This window comes from Thalassophryne amazonica, chromosome 15, assembly GCF_902500255.1.
Source record: "Thalassophryne amazonica chromosome 15, fThaAma1.1, whole genome shotgun sequence".
Taxonomy (NCBI): Eukaryota; Metazoa; Chordata; class Actinopteri; order Batrachoidiformes; family Batrachoididae; genus Thalassophryne; species Thalassophryne amazonica.
The window spans coordinates 77681657-77694919 of record NC_047117.1 but is presented as its reverse complement, the minus strand read 5'-3'; the positions used below and the strand labels follow the sequence as shown (position 1 = coordinate 77694919).

Sequence of the window (13263 nt, the reverse complement as noted above, 5' to 3'; positions counted from 1 at the left end):
TTAAGATTCAGTTTGGCATATCATTAAAGGATCCCCTTAGAAAGTATTTAACTGCGTATACTCTAGAACTAAAACTTGAATTAACACAGAAGCACCTGAGGAGAAAATAGAGGCACCGCATATAAAGTGGGAACCGTTTCAGTTGAAAGTTATCAAGCACAGCTGATAGTTCCTCAAACATAAGGATAATCAGAAAGGATCTTTAGCCATGTGACCCTTCATTCCCAACAACACTGCAATCAAGTCAACCACTGCACCAACTCGTCCCTTAACTACCACTACTGTTTTTCAACATGTTGAAAATGAACTGTTTCTATATACTGCAGATGATGTCATGCTCTGCTAATCCATTTCAAAATGTTACCAAATCTTTGTTTTGGAAAAACAGTGGTGGGCACAGTTCAGCTAATCAATGCTAACTGCTTTGCTAATCAGCGAACTGTTTTAGCAAACTTTTTTGTTTCATTTCCTTAGCTTTTAAGCTAATTTTGAAAACCATTAACTGGCCAATTATCTTCTGATAAATTTAGTCTCGCTAACTTTAAATCAGCGAACTTTTTTTTTAAAACTAAAGTTTAATGTTTGAAAATGTTTGTCAATCCATAAAATCACATTTATTCCTGTTGGAGTTTATACAATGGTCCGATGAGCAAAATCAAGCCATCATCAAAAGGCAACTACCATCACCTCTAAGAGATGGAGGAAAACAAGTTCAAGCCAGAGTAAACGCAATAATTGGGATTGTTAAAACGGTACTTTATGTACCATGAATAAGTAAAAAAGTTCTTTTGGCTTCTCCATTTTTCACGTGGGGTGGCCACAGCAGATCTGATGTGGATCTGCATGTTGATTTGGCACAGGTTTTACACAGGATATCTTTCCTGACGTAACTCCACATTAGACAGAGAATGGACAGGAGTGGTCTTGAACCAAGAACCTTCTGCTCTGGAAAAAAGTGCACTGACCACTTCCATTTAACATACAGTTTAGTCACAATATTGTATATACTGTGAATAAACTATGTTAAATGGAAACATATTTTTTTCATTTGTTCATTTAATTATTTATATATATCATCATTACCTGATCTTGGCACGATGAATCTTTTTGGGAACCCCCATGTTTATGCTACAACATATTAAAATTTTTACCGTTTTAGGTCTGTTTTTCAGAGTTTCAGAACAATAAATAAAACCTCAAGCCAAAGCTAAATTTGTAAAGGACAAAATAGCCGGTAGAGGTTATCTGCAGATTCAGATAAATGTATTAGAGATGTGTACATTTTGCATTATCACAGTTAACGTTTCAGTTAGCAGATTAGCGGTTATCAATGCCAACTTTTACGTGAAGGTTAGCTGTGCCCACAATTGCGGAAAAGTGACTTACTTCCCACTCGGTTGCCACTTTGAGAATAAAATTAAGGAGTTTGGGCTTTAAAATAAAAATCATCAGAGACACCATCAACTCAAGTGAGGTCTGATACTACGTATGAGTAACCACTTATCATCAATAATAAATGTAACATTAGCCCTGACTGTTAATACTCCGCCGGCAAATAAAGTGATCGCTATAGGGCCTTTTGAAATTAAATGTAAAAGCAACAACAACCAACGGTAAAAAAAAAGTATCCAAAATTGCTTAATAAGACTGGTGCAAATGTGTATATGTCTGTGTGTGTGTGTGTGTGTGTGTGTGTGCGTGTGCTTGTTGGTATGTGCAGAACCACTAGAATACAAAATCATTACATAAAAATGTGAAATATATTTAATCCTCCCCACTCAACATGCCCACCCCTTTAAATAATCCCTCAAAACTACACATAAATAATACTGATAAAATTGTGGCAGGAATTCCAAAAGAGAGAAAAAAAACTTATTTGATCATATGACACATGTTAAAAAGACTTTGTGCAGCTAAGATGTGCCGTCTCTGGATGATTCACAACTGTACAAACCGGGAATGAAGGCAAAAGGATAAAAAAACAAACAAACAAACAAAAAAGAAGAAGCCAAGTTTCAATAGCTGGTTAAGGGACGTTCTTCCACACTGCACCACAATCTTAAGTGCTATTAATTTTAGACACCGAGAAAATTCATCTGCATATTTTATCACTCACCATATGTTGTCATTATGAACAAACTCACAGTTAGATATCCACTCGCCATAAGTGCAGGTCATTTTAAATACTCTGCACAATATGTTCAACCAAAGCAGCAACTACTGAAACCAGGCTGCAGATGAAGAGGATCGATGCAAAATTGTTGAAAGATGATGGGAAGGAGGGAAAAAAGGTGAGGGGAGAAGTACTATTTACCTTTTGTACCCAGAAGACTTATTTTGTCTGTCATCAAAATGTAGAAAAACGACACGACACAGCATGACACCACCTAACAACAGTGCCTCCACAACACAAACTGTTCGGCCACATCTACATGTGAGTGTGCGAGTCGAAATGTCCGTGATGAGTGTACCGCATGTGTTGAGGCTCTTAGTGATTTTGTCAGATTTCGCTTTTGGACAGCTTTCCCTGTTTAACTGATATGCCCGAATTCACCCGTGTGTACCATACAGTAGCTTACTGGCGTAACGTAGCACGCTAACTTTGTTAGCATTCTGCATCTGCGATGTACAAATTAGAATGGTGAGTGATAATAAATGTGCTTAAAATATTTTTTAAAGCAGTTTCTTCTTTTCCAATGCAAATTTTATTTGCATTTTTAGCATACTAATTTATTGCTTGATATTGTGCCACTTAACACAACAAGCAAATCCACTAAACATTTCTTTGGCCTTTTCTGTTCATTTTGCAACATTATCTTGTCTTCATGTCTTTGGGTTAACACTCTCACAGCTCTTACCTTTGCACTACTTCAGATTTTTTAAAATTGCAAAGCAGCTCCTCTATTTTTTTTTTCTATTTGTAACATGCTTATTTGAAAACCAAAAACAATGCCTTAGGGTTGAGGACTTTGAGGAGCCATTTTGCACTCAAAACATAATGACGGATTATAAAGTTTGCAAATATACTGTAATCCTTTTCCCCATTTTAATTGTAGTTGATTGTTCTACACCTTCACAATGCAAAGTGACTTTTAAAAGTGTTTGCCTTTTTTGTGGAGGGGCAGATTGTTCAGTTGTTACCTCATTAAATGCCTTTGTGAGACATTATGTTGTGTTAATTCCATGTCTATCCATGCTTGTTTACATCATCAATTATAATGATTAACAATCCACAAAGACTTAGACGTTTATGCTTTAGGACCATAAAACCCACTGGGAATCAGTTTATCTTTTGAGATTTTTTGTTTTAATTTTTTTTTTTAAGATATATATTTCATTGCATTTAAACCAACATGTTATGATGCCAAACCATCCATAAACAACGCTTTTAGAATTCCATCACTGTTGGGCAGTAAGTGCTTTTCTATCTCTGGTTAGACACGTGCCGACTGAAGCCTTTAAAGCGATGTGTCAGAAATTGGAAATTTTACTTTTTGCGAACAACCTGCAGCAATTTTTATCTTTGACTACTGTTATGGTTACGTGTTGGAAAGTGAAAATCCCTACGCTACTCTACACAGATGCAGAATAACACCGACTGCGCCAGACTGCGATGAAATGGGTTAAAAGTGTTGCTATGTGGACATGTGCTTGAGACACGTCCGTAAAATACTTTAGACCTTTAAAGTGAAAGTTAATGGAATGCTATCACTTGTCATTGTTGATGCTAACATGTTAACATTTAGCCACCTGAGCCATGTGTAATGGGGACACCGGAATGAATTCGGTTTCTGTGTTTTTTAGTATGATCTTGTACTCGTATATGTTTGTGTCTTTTCATATAAAGGTAATGCTATCATAGTGTGTGTGTGTGTGTGTGTATATACTCGAGGGTGAACTTGCATTTGTTTTCTTGTGTGTGTTTGACAGGTTAAGTGTGTGTGTGTGTCGTTTCTCGGCAGTGTGCCTTTATGTGTAGGCATTGAGACGTTCTTTAGAGCGCGTAGAGTGGATGTCATGCAGCTCCTGCTCCTCCTTCGACTTGATGTCTTCGTACTTCTGCATCCGGCTTGCATCCTTCAGGTATCCCCAGTTAGCGGCGAGTGCCATCAGGAAGTGGACCTGAAAGGGGAATGGATGATAAAAAGAGTTTGTTCCCAACTGCCTTCAACCAACAATGGTCAGTGGATTTATTTATTTATTTGTTTATTTTTGCCTTCGCGTTTTAAATTTGCATTTTATGTATTTCCTATGTTATCGATTTTTTTTTTAAAGCAATGTAACTCATAAGATGGCACTGTATTTTATTTTGGACAGTATTAATATCTCAATTTGCAATCTTTTTGCAGTGCATACAATCCACAGCATTTTACGTGCAAATTGCACGATTGCTTATTTTTTTAATCCGCAAAAGTATTTTTAATGTCCTAATAGATAACAATGGACAAAAATGACAAGTCATATTCGTACAAGCACGTTAATGTTTTTGATATGACCTGGATCACAGCTAAAATCTATCTGATTGTTCTCCTTACAGAAAATAATGCATCCACCAAGTTGAATAAAAATAGTTTCCTTATTTTTCAAATAATCCTGCTAAGACACAGAGACAAACTGAAGCACAAACATTTGGGCAAATATGAAGTCAGTGTTGAAGAAAATGTCTGCCAGTGTTTGTTTTTTTTAATTCACCAGTCTTACCACTAAGTGGCAGTAGTGCGTAATGAAAGGGAAACAGGTGGGACTTTTTTTTTTAATGTGTGGAAGTCCAGAAAGAGTGAGAAGCTATTAGAAGCTCTAAGGCTCTGTAGAGACCAAAGACAAAAGCAGCACTTTCTTCCACCGTAATTACAATTTCTGTGCTCTAATTAGGCACTTTTTCCTTTAATCAAACTGATACTTAAATTGCACTGCCTTCAAGACACATTATGCTCATAAAAAATAGCGAACTATATTTTCATACTGGTATATATTAAAAACACAACATTCATTTACTTTGGTTGCAAAAATGAGGGGTCATCAGGTTATGGCCAGAGGTGCAAAAGTGGCCTGAAAGCTGGTATTTTCTGTCCCTGAAACAAAGTGTTAGAGTCACATCATCGTCCCTTTCGATTATTAATGCTGCATCTTTGTGAATGAATTTAAATTTTAATTCCACATATTCCCAAACCAGTTCAAACCAAATGATATACTGGGTTGACACAACTATGTGTAGTTTGAATGTTATAAAACTGTCTGTATTGACTTAGCTATTGGCTCTGAATGTAAACCTTTTGGCAGTTCCTGACCAGGGTTTCAAACCAGATTTTCTTTTTTTTTTTTTAACATTCCCCGAACTCACCCTAAATTGTTATTGAACTTCAGATTTTTAAAACAGGTATTTTCATGTTTTCGGTTTTGAGTTTCACCTTAAAATTGTTCTCAAACCAGTAAGAAGAAGAATCAAATCAAAGACTGGTTAATAAATTTCCGTGTAAGACTGTCTAATGACTATTGATATAGGTATATAGTTAAAGACAGTCAATAAGCTAGTCTGTGCTGAGCACTTTGTTTAGTCTAATTGGAGATAGCTAAGTATTTCCAACATTATTTCTCTTTATACCTTAACCTGTCCGTCAAATACTGAGAAAGCTGATGTTGAAGCTCAACGTTTAGAAGGTACACTATACAATTATAAACTTTTGATTTCAGTGTACCCATGATTATGCGGACTACACTGAAATCAAAAGTCTATAACTGCTTTATTATATGGTAAACAAGAAAACTGGGAGTTTGTTAAACATACTAAAACTGAAAAATTAATCTCAAGTTTCAACTCTTTATTATTACTGTCATACTGCACCAACTGACATCCCGTCGATCGACTGGAGATGCCTGTTAAGTCCGTGACGAAGAGTCATCAGGCTTGTTTTCTTATAAAGTTCGCCATTCGCCTGTCTAGCTTCCGCGTAAAATCGACCGAGTACTCCGTCAAGCATCCGTCTGTCATAAGTTTCAAAGTTGGGCGCATGTCCCTTTTCAGTGACGTACTTTCGAAACAGGTTGGCTGCTGACTGTGTATTTCTGTGGGTGTTCTTCGCATCTTTTTCATGTAAAATCCGTTTTAAGTCAGCGTCGCTAACAGATGCAAACCTGTCTTCTGCCATCTTGTCAACATACTGACAGCCAAAGTAGGCGTTGTATCGCGTTATCTGATTGGTCGTTATCGATAGAAGGCATCGCTCGATTAGCTAGCGCTACGCTGCACACGAGGTGTACTTGATCCACACGCGTGGTCTACTCGCCTCCACCAGCGGTCAACTCGGCATGTGGTACAGCTCAGAAAATGGCGAATGGGCCAATCAGAAGTTGGCAAAATCCCATCCCATATAATAAAGGACAGTATTGACCCCCTCTCTGTTGATATAGGCTACATTTTACTCCACAGTCGATCATTAATGCTGCAGTAAACAAGCTAGACATGGTTTAGCCTAAGCTAGTTATCTTTCCAACATTATTTTTCTTTACGTTAGCCTGTTGATTCAAATGCGGATGAATTTGCTGTGTAAAACCAATATTTCTAAGGCACATAACACAATATTTGGCTTCTCTGGTTGGAAAACAGGGAGACCATGCCACATTTGACCACATTTTACTTTAAAGGACATGTCTCACGTTTTTTAATGTCTCAGTCATTGTATATAATAGTACTCATGATTGTAGGTGTCTCTGCACACATATGCTAATAATTAATGATCCCTGATGTATTTTATTCCTCTCACTCTGAGCAGCAACTCTAGCAGGTGCATTTCCAGAAAACGTCTCACTCTGCAATTCTCTGCATTTTTCAGTGTGTGATATACTTATTAGCAAAACATCCCAATGACTGAACGAACCTGCTCCGCCAAAAACGAAGCTTCTGAGCTGTTGTTCGAAAGTGATGGCTCAGATTTACAGAGAGGAGACAACACGCTTCACCCTGAAACTCTTAACTTTTTCAGAGTGTCAGATTTTGGAGCCTAAAATGTGGTGACGCGCTGCTTGTGTGGATGCTGGTTTACTGAATCTGTGTACTCGGACGTCGGGACATCTGACACTGTTTTTAACAGACTGCCTTGACACAGAGTTGGATTTGTTACATTGAAAAAAGTCAGAATACATTATTTCCAGGAGTTCATGGAAGTTATTTTATGTGCCACGATTGAGAGAGAGGCAGAGCTGCAGCCGGCGATCCCACGCACACGCATTTGGAAATTAATCCATAACACGACGGTGAGTCTGGCATGTTCAGGATTTTACCCCTTTTGTGTTTTGTGGCTAGATTTCTTTCTTTCTTTTTTTTTTTACTTTGAGAGAGTGTAAATTTGGAGGTAGAATGTGTGTATATGTGCTGCGAAGCTCGCTGTGTGTGTGCACGCTGTGCAGCTGACGAGATGCTCCTTTTCCCCTGGCAGCAGATGTATTTTTTGGATTTTATTGATAAGAACACTCATAATTAATTGTGCACAAAACTGATCCTGGAGCAGAGATTGTTGTTGACAGGCTGCGTTTATGGCGGCAGATGCACGTCAACCTTCTTGGAGCCACAGCTTTTACCGTGACTACATCAAAATTGACAGGTATCACTTAAAAATGAGTCATCATAACACAACATCACGCTTATACCAGCTTTGGAATTAATCTGTGCCTCCATTCTTAACGTTAGCAGCTACATTCCATTGAAGCGCACACACTGGGACGCTTCTAGTAGTGACGTCACTTGTCAGAAATACACAAGTACTCACAAGTGCTTTGTTTTCGGACGTCTCCGTAGCTGATTGTTGCGAATGCCGTATACTTTGAAACCAGTCACGGAAGTGCACAAAGTAATCCCGGTGGATCATTGGATGGTCACTAACAGCCTAAATCTAAATTGTTATGATTTTGGTGCGACATGTTCTTTAATCAGCTGTTGCTACTAAACTGGTCTCTGCCAATCAAAGATATGCACCGTGTTCAGAGGAAGACATGAAGCGAACTCAGACCCAATAAGTTACTGCAAACAAAATATTTTAATTTGTAACAAATAAATAATAACAATAAAAAAAAACTTAACTGGTTATTCTGTACAAGGACGTTAGAAAAAAAATGACAAAATATCTGGTTTAGTTTTTGTTCCTTGAAGCAGTTGAAAGCCTTGATAGAAACATAACTGTCATCATGGAGGTAATAATGGTTCTTACCATGGCGATGACAGCAGCTCCTGCCCCAGCCAGCGCGCACACAAACAGATGGAAGGTCAGGTCGAGCTGTAACAAACAATAAAACTCATCATGGAAACACTTAATATAAATGTTTACTGCCACTGTGCCTCTCTCATCACTGCAGCTTCATTTGCATATTATTAAGGGAATTGAATTGCTTGCGAGTTATGTTCATGTCGCCTGCAAGTACAGTGACGGCGAGAAAACATGCTGCCATGTTCTCGGCTTGTCTTACCTCATTGGACTGACACATCTGGGTGAACTTCTCAGTCCTTGAACACAACTTCCTTTCCTCAGAGATGGTCACAGCCCCTGATGAATAGAAACATTACCATCAAACCTCCATTCTTCTCTCTGACATTTATTAAACCAGGAGATGATACACCAGACAGACTGAAAAAAATTGGCACAAATTTGGGATCACACTCAGTGGCAAAACAAAGAAAACCAAAAACAATAACAACAAAAAAGGTACAAGATGGCAAATTTGAGATCTACATCATAATTTTATAAGGCCCAAACCTGCGTGTCTTGCTGGTGAAAAACTTAAAGCACATGTTGCATGCTATTTAATTTGCTGTTCAGCAACACAACATCAAAGTATTCATGATTATAAGTCTATCCGCGCACATGTGGTCACGATCAGTGGTCGCTGATGTATTTTATTTCTATTAAACCGCTTGTTCAGTGAGTCAGCGGGGACACTTCCAGAAAATGTTTTACTCTGCCTTCATCAACATTTCTCTGCAGGTGACGTCAGTCTGAACAAATGCATAGCGTATAGCGAACAGACGTTGCAACATCAGATCACGGCCATTCATATGACAATGCACCTCCGAACAGACAAGGTGCATCCAAAAAGTATCTGACCTTATTTTATCCCACGGAAACAAACGTATCATGAAAGTTGTCATTTGATGAGGAGGTGTAGGGAACCTTCTCGCACGTGTGAATTTTTTCTCGTCTGCAGAAGACATCAGTCATGAGCAAGGCTTAGAGTGAAGACGTGTAGTGTATGAAAATCTTCTCTGTGCCACTCCAGTATGAAACTGTAATTGGGGAGTGCAACAGACAAAAGCTGAACTATCAACAGTTTCTCTGACCACACCTACAGACACCCATAACTCCTTAAGAATTGCTAGCGGTGTCTTGGTGGCTTCCCTCACTCATCTCCTTCTTACACTGCCTACTCCAGTCAAGATTTACCAAACAGTACCATACTGTTTGTATTACTTAATGATTTATGTAAATTAAGTCCAAGACATATTCAGTGACTTGGAAATGTTTGTGTGTCCATTTCCTGAGGTTTCTGTCAAGAAAACTGGCTGTAAAAATCATTTCTATTAACAATATTACACTGAACAAAAATATAAATGCAACACTTTTGTTTTTGCTCCAGTTTTTATAAGCTGAATTCAAAGGTCTAAAACATGTTCTATATAAACAAAGGCCTTTTATTGTGGCCAGCCTAAGGCACACCTGTGCAATAATCATGCTGTCTAATCAGCATCTTGATATGCCACATGTGTGAGGTGAGATGGATTTTCTCAGGAAAGGAGAAGTGCTCACTAACACAGATTTAGACAGATTTGTGAACAATATTTGAGAGAAATAGGTCTTTTGTGTATATAGAAAATGTTTTAGATCTTTGAATTCAGCTCATGCAAAATGGGAGCAAAAACAAAAGTGTTGCATTTACATTTTTGTTCAGTGTACTTAGGTTCTCTCTTACTTATTATAGGCTCTCAAAATGGAGAGACAGTGGGTAAAAATGGCTGTATAAGCACCCCTGCGACCCGATCCCAGATATGCAGTTGAAGATGAGTGAGTGAGTGTTTAAGCACAATTTGACAGGACTCAGGAGAAAAACACTTCTACTGTATTTTTGACCTAAAGGAGAAATGCTTTAAAGAATTTGTTCCAAACATAGTGAAACTTCACTGAGCTTCAAACTCAAAGACAAAGGAAAAACATTTTCTGCTCCATTCTCTCTACATATTTGAATTAAAGTGAGTACAATAAAAACTGTTGAATAGCACCTCTTTAAACTTATTGCATGTGCTTTGGGCCATTGAGCTCAGACTCTGACAGGCACATAATATTACTATATAAGTACCTTTTACATCAAAGCTTTTTCTGTACTTCACATATTCATATGAAATGAAAATCTATTATAAATTTAAAGGTAATGTCAGATGATGAAAATCATCGGTTTGGACAATTTCTTTAGTAATACCTGTCTGCCTTTCACAGATCCAAGCATCCTCCCTTTCTTCCTTCACCCATCCATCCATTGATCCATCCACCCACGCATCCACCTTTCTTTCTTTCTTTCTTTCTTTCTTTCTTTCTTTCTTTCTTTCTTTCTTTCTTTCTTTCTTTCTTTCTTCGATCCATCCAACCATGCATTGGTGCATCCATGGATTCATACATCCATCCACCCATGCATCCATCTTTCCTTCCTTCCTTCATTCCTTTGATCCATCCAACCATGCATTGGTGAATCAATGGATTCATTCATCAATCCACCCATCCACCCATTCATCCATTTTTCCTTCCTTCCTTCCCTCCTTTGGTCCATCCACCCATGCATTGGTGCATCCATCCACCCATGCATCCTTCCTTCCTTCCTTCCTTCCACCCATGCATTGGTGCATCCATCCATCCACCCATGCAGCCTTCCTTCCTTCCTTCCTTTCATCCAGCCATCTTACCAAACTGGCGCAGGTCCAGGCAGAACTCAACTCCTTCAATCATGCTCTTGTTCTGACACATGGACCACACGTTGAAGTACATGAAAACCGGCAGGCTGGTGAACGCCGTCACTCCGAGCCACACCAGGAAGAACAGGTAGGCCAGGAACATCAACTGTAAACCCAGGTAAGGCAGTGAGTGACAAATATGGTACCGCATGCTACAGTCTTCAATTATGATAATTAATGACAAAATTAATATATAATATATGGCTTTTAATTCAAACTGAGAAAAATATTACATTAACAGTTATGCATTCATTGCACAAATAACTTCATATTACATGTACAATTTGGTTACCTATACACATTGCAAAACAAATAAAACATGTCATACCTAATTTAAGCAGCAATTAATTAATTATTTTTCTTTACTTTATATGTTGCCCCCCCACACACACAATCTACTGTGCATCTATAAGTGTAATTTGTCCATTTACAAAATCCATGGCATAGCGACGGAGTAATCTGTGCTTATCAACCGTCGCTATGCAGAACTTCCTCCTACAAGGTTCTCTGCCATCTGCCTGAGCCAATACTAATGAGCAGCCGGGGGCTGAAGCTGAAAGCTAATGCATAGAAACGGTTGGGGAACATGTGATACACATGCTCATTTTGGTGCTGAATGAATTGTACTAAATTTTTGTTCTATTTATTCAAATAAACTGCACATCATCGAAATGCTTTTAAACAGATCACAGTCCAAAACATCAACTTCACAAAGCAGCGTTTCATAAAACAGCTTCAAAACACCAACAACTGAAATAGTCACTTGTTTATTTATTTTTTTTTAAATGTGACATTTCATAAATGTAGACTGTGTTTTTTTTTTGTTTTTTTTTTGACAAACTTGCATAACCAAAGACTCTTTAATTTGTCTCTCTGCCATAAAAGGTGTGACTGGTCATGAAGCTGCAGCTCTCTAAAGTGAACCACTGAAGCTTGTCCATCAGTTATCATGTCTTAGCCATTTAGATTTTGACAGATGAATTATTCAGATGCCAAGTGATTTTCAGTAATTTAGACGTTATTTAGTATCGACTACCTGATTTATGCTTTTCAATAACCTGCGTTTTTGTCTTGCTGGTTTGGGATTTGAAACAATATCGATGCGTCATAAATTGAAACTATTCATAAACTGAAAACAGGTGATGTAGATTTCACTTTTGTGTGACCTCTACAACCTACTGGCTGTAGTCTTGATGATTTAATTGTGTCATATTAAAGAGGATGAATACTTATAGAATGAATAATTTAATGTTTTTGAATTATTTAGGTAAAAAAAAAATCCTGTTTTCATTGTCAGAATGGAGGCTCTCAAATGGTAAAGACCGATTCCTTTAGAGCAAAACTTATCTCAGCTGTTATGAAATGTTTGAAGGTTTTATTTTTTTGGTTGATGGTGTCAAAGCCATCAGATTTCATTTCCCAAGATAAAGTAAAAAAAAAAAAAAAAGATGAACAAACAAACCAAAAAGATACTGGTAACATTGCACAAGATATTGCACAAAAATTGTACATATAAATTGCAAATAAATTGTGTATAATACACTATGTATAGAAGACTATACACTTGTTTTCAGTGCGGAAGGTTCCTGGTTCAAACCCCACCCCTGCCACATTTCTCCATGTAATGTGGAGCTACATCAGGAAGGGCATCCGGCGTAAAACTTGTGTCAATTCAAAACGCAGATCCACCTTGTATTTGCTGTGTCGAACCCGAGTGCAAACAAAGGAGCAGCTGAAGGAACTTACTATAGCAGACTATACATATATACTCCCTCAGTGCATTTAAAAAATTGTACAATGGTATTTTACCTTCAGCATAACATGTGACTTTTACTGTAATGTGAATATGCTGAACAGTTAAACACTGTCACTTTAAATACTCTTACTGATTAACATAAAATTTACACACATGTATTTTAATGAGGATTAACTCATTGCATAGCATTTAAGATCAAGACTATTGAATCAGTTGGGCACTTTATTGAACAGGCAATCTTTTTGCATTGTAGAAGATTCATTTTGTTACCGTTATTGTGTGGGGATTTATTTGTAGCAGGCAAAGGTTCATATTAAGTCACCGCTTGTGTACAGATCAGTATTAATAATAAATTAAAGGCACCTTTAATGAAAAGAGTACTTTTTAATATTAATGTTTGTCTTCATAGTTGTCTTACCCATTGATTTACCTGAATTCATACGAATTCATCTGGACCCTAGTTTGGAAATTTTAAGACAATAAAACCGACTACACTGTCAGTTTCTAGCCATGACAAATCTAT

At 37.6% G+C, this 13263-nt stretch overlaps 1 protein-coding gene across 1 annotated transcript in view; it reads right to left on the bottom strand.

The window, feature by feature from the left end:
- Nucleotides 1–1114: 1114 nt before the first annotated feature.
- The window catches only part of LOC117526700 (neuronal membrane glycoprotein M6-a-like), a 44411-nt gene continuing 32262 nt past the window's right edge, over nt 1115–13263 (bottom strand). Inside the window, exons 4-8 of the mRNA XM_034188754.1 lie at nt 10937–11090; nt 8458–8534; nt 8202–8267; nt 3950–4122; nt 1115–1702 (exon numbers count right to left, since the gene is read on the bottom strand). Of these exons, the coding sequence (XP_034044645.1) occupies nt 3970–4122; nt 8202–8267; nt 8458–8534; nt 10937–11090 (450 nt within the window). The 3' untranslated portion in view covers nt 1115–1702; nt 3950–3969. The remainder of the gene's footprint in view (nt 1703–3949; nt 4123–8201; nt 8268–8457; nt 8535–10936; nt 11091–13263) is intronic.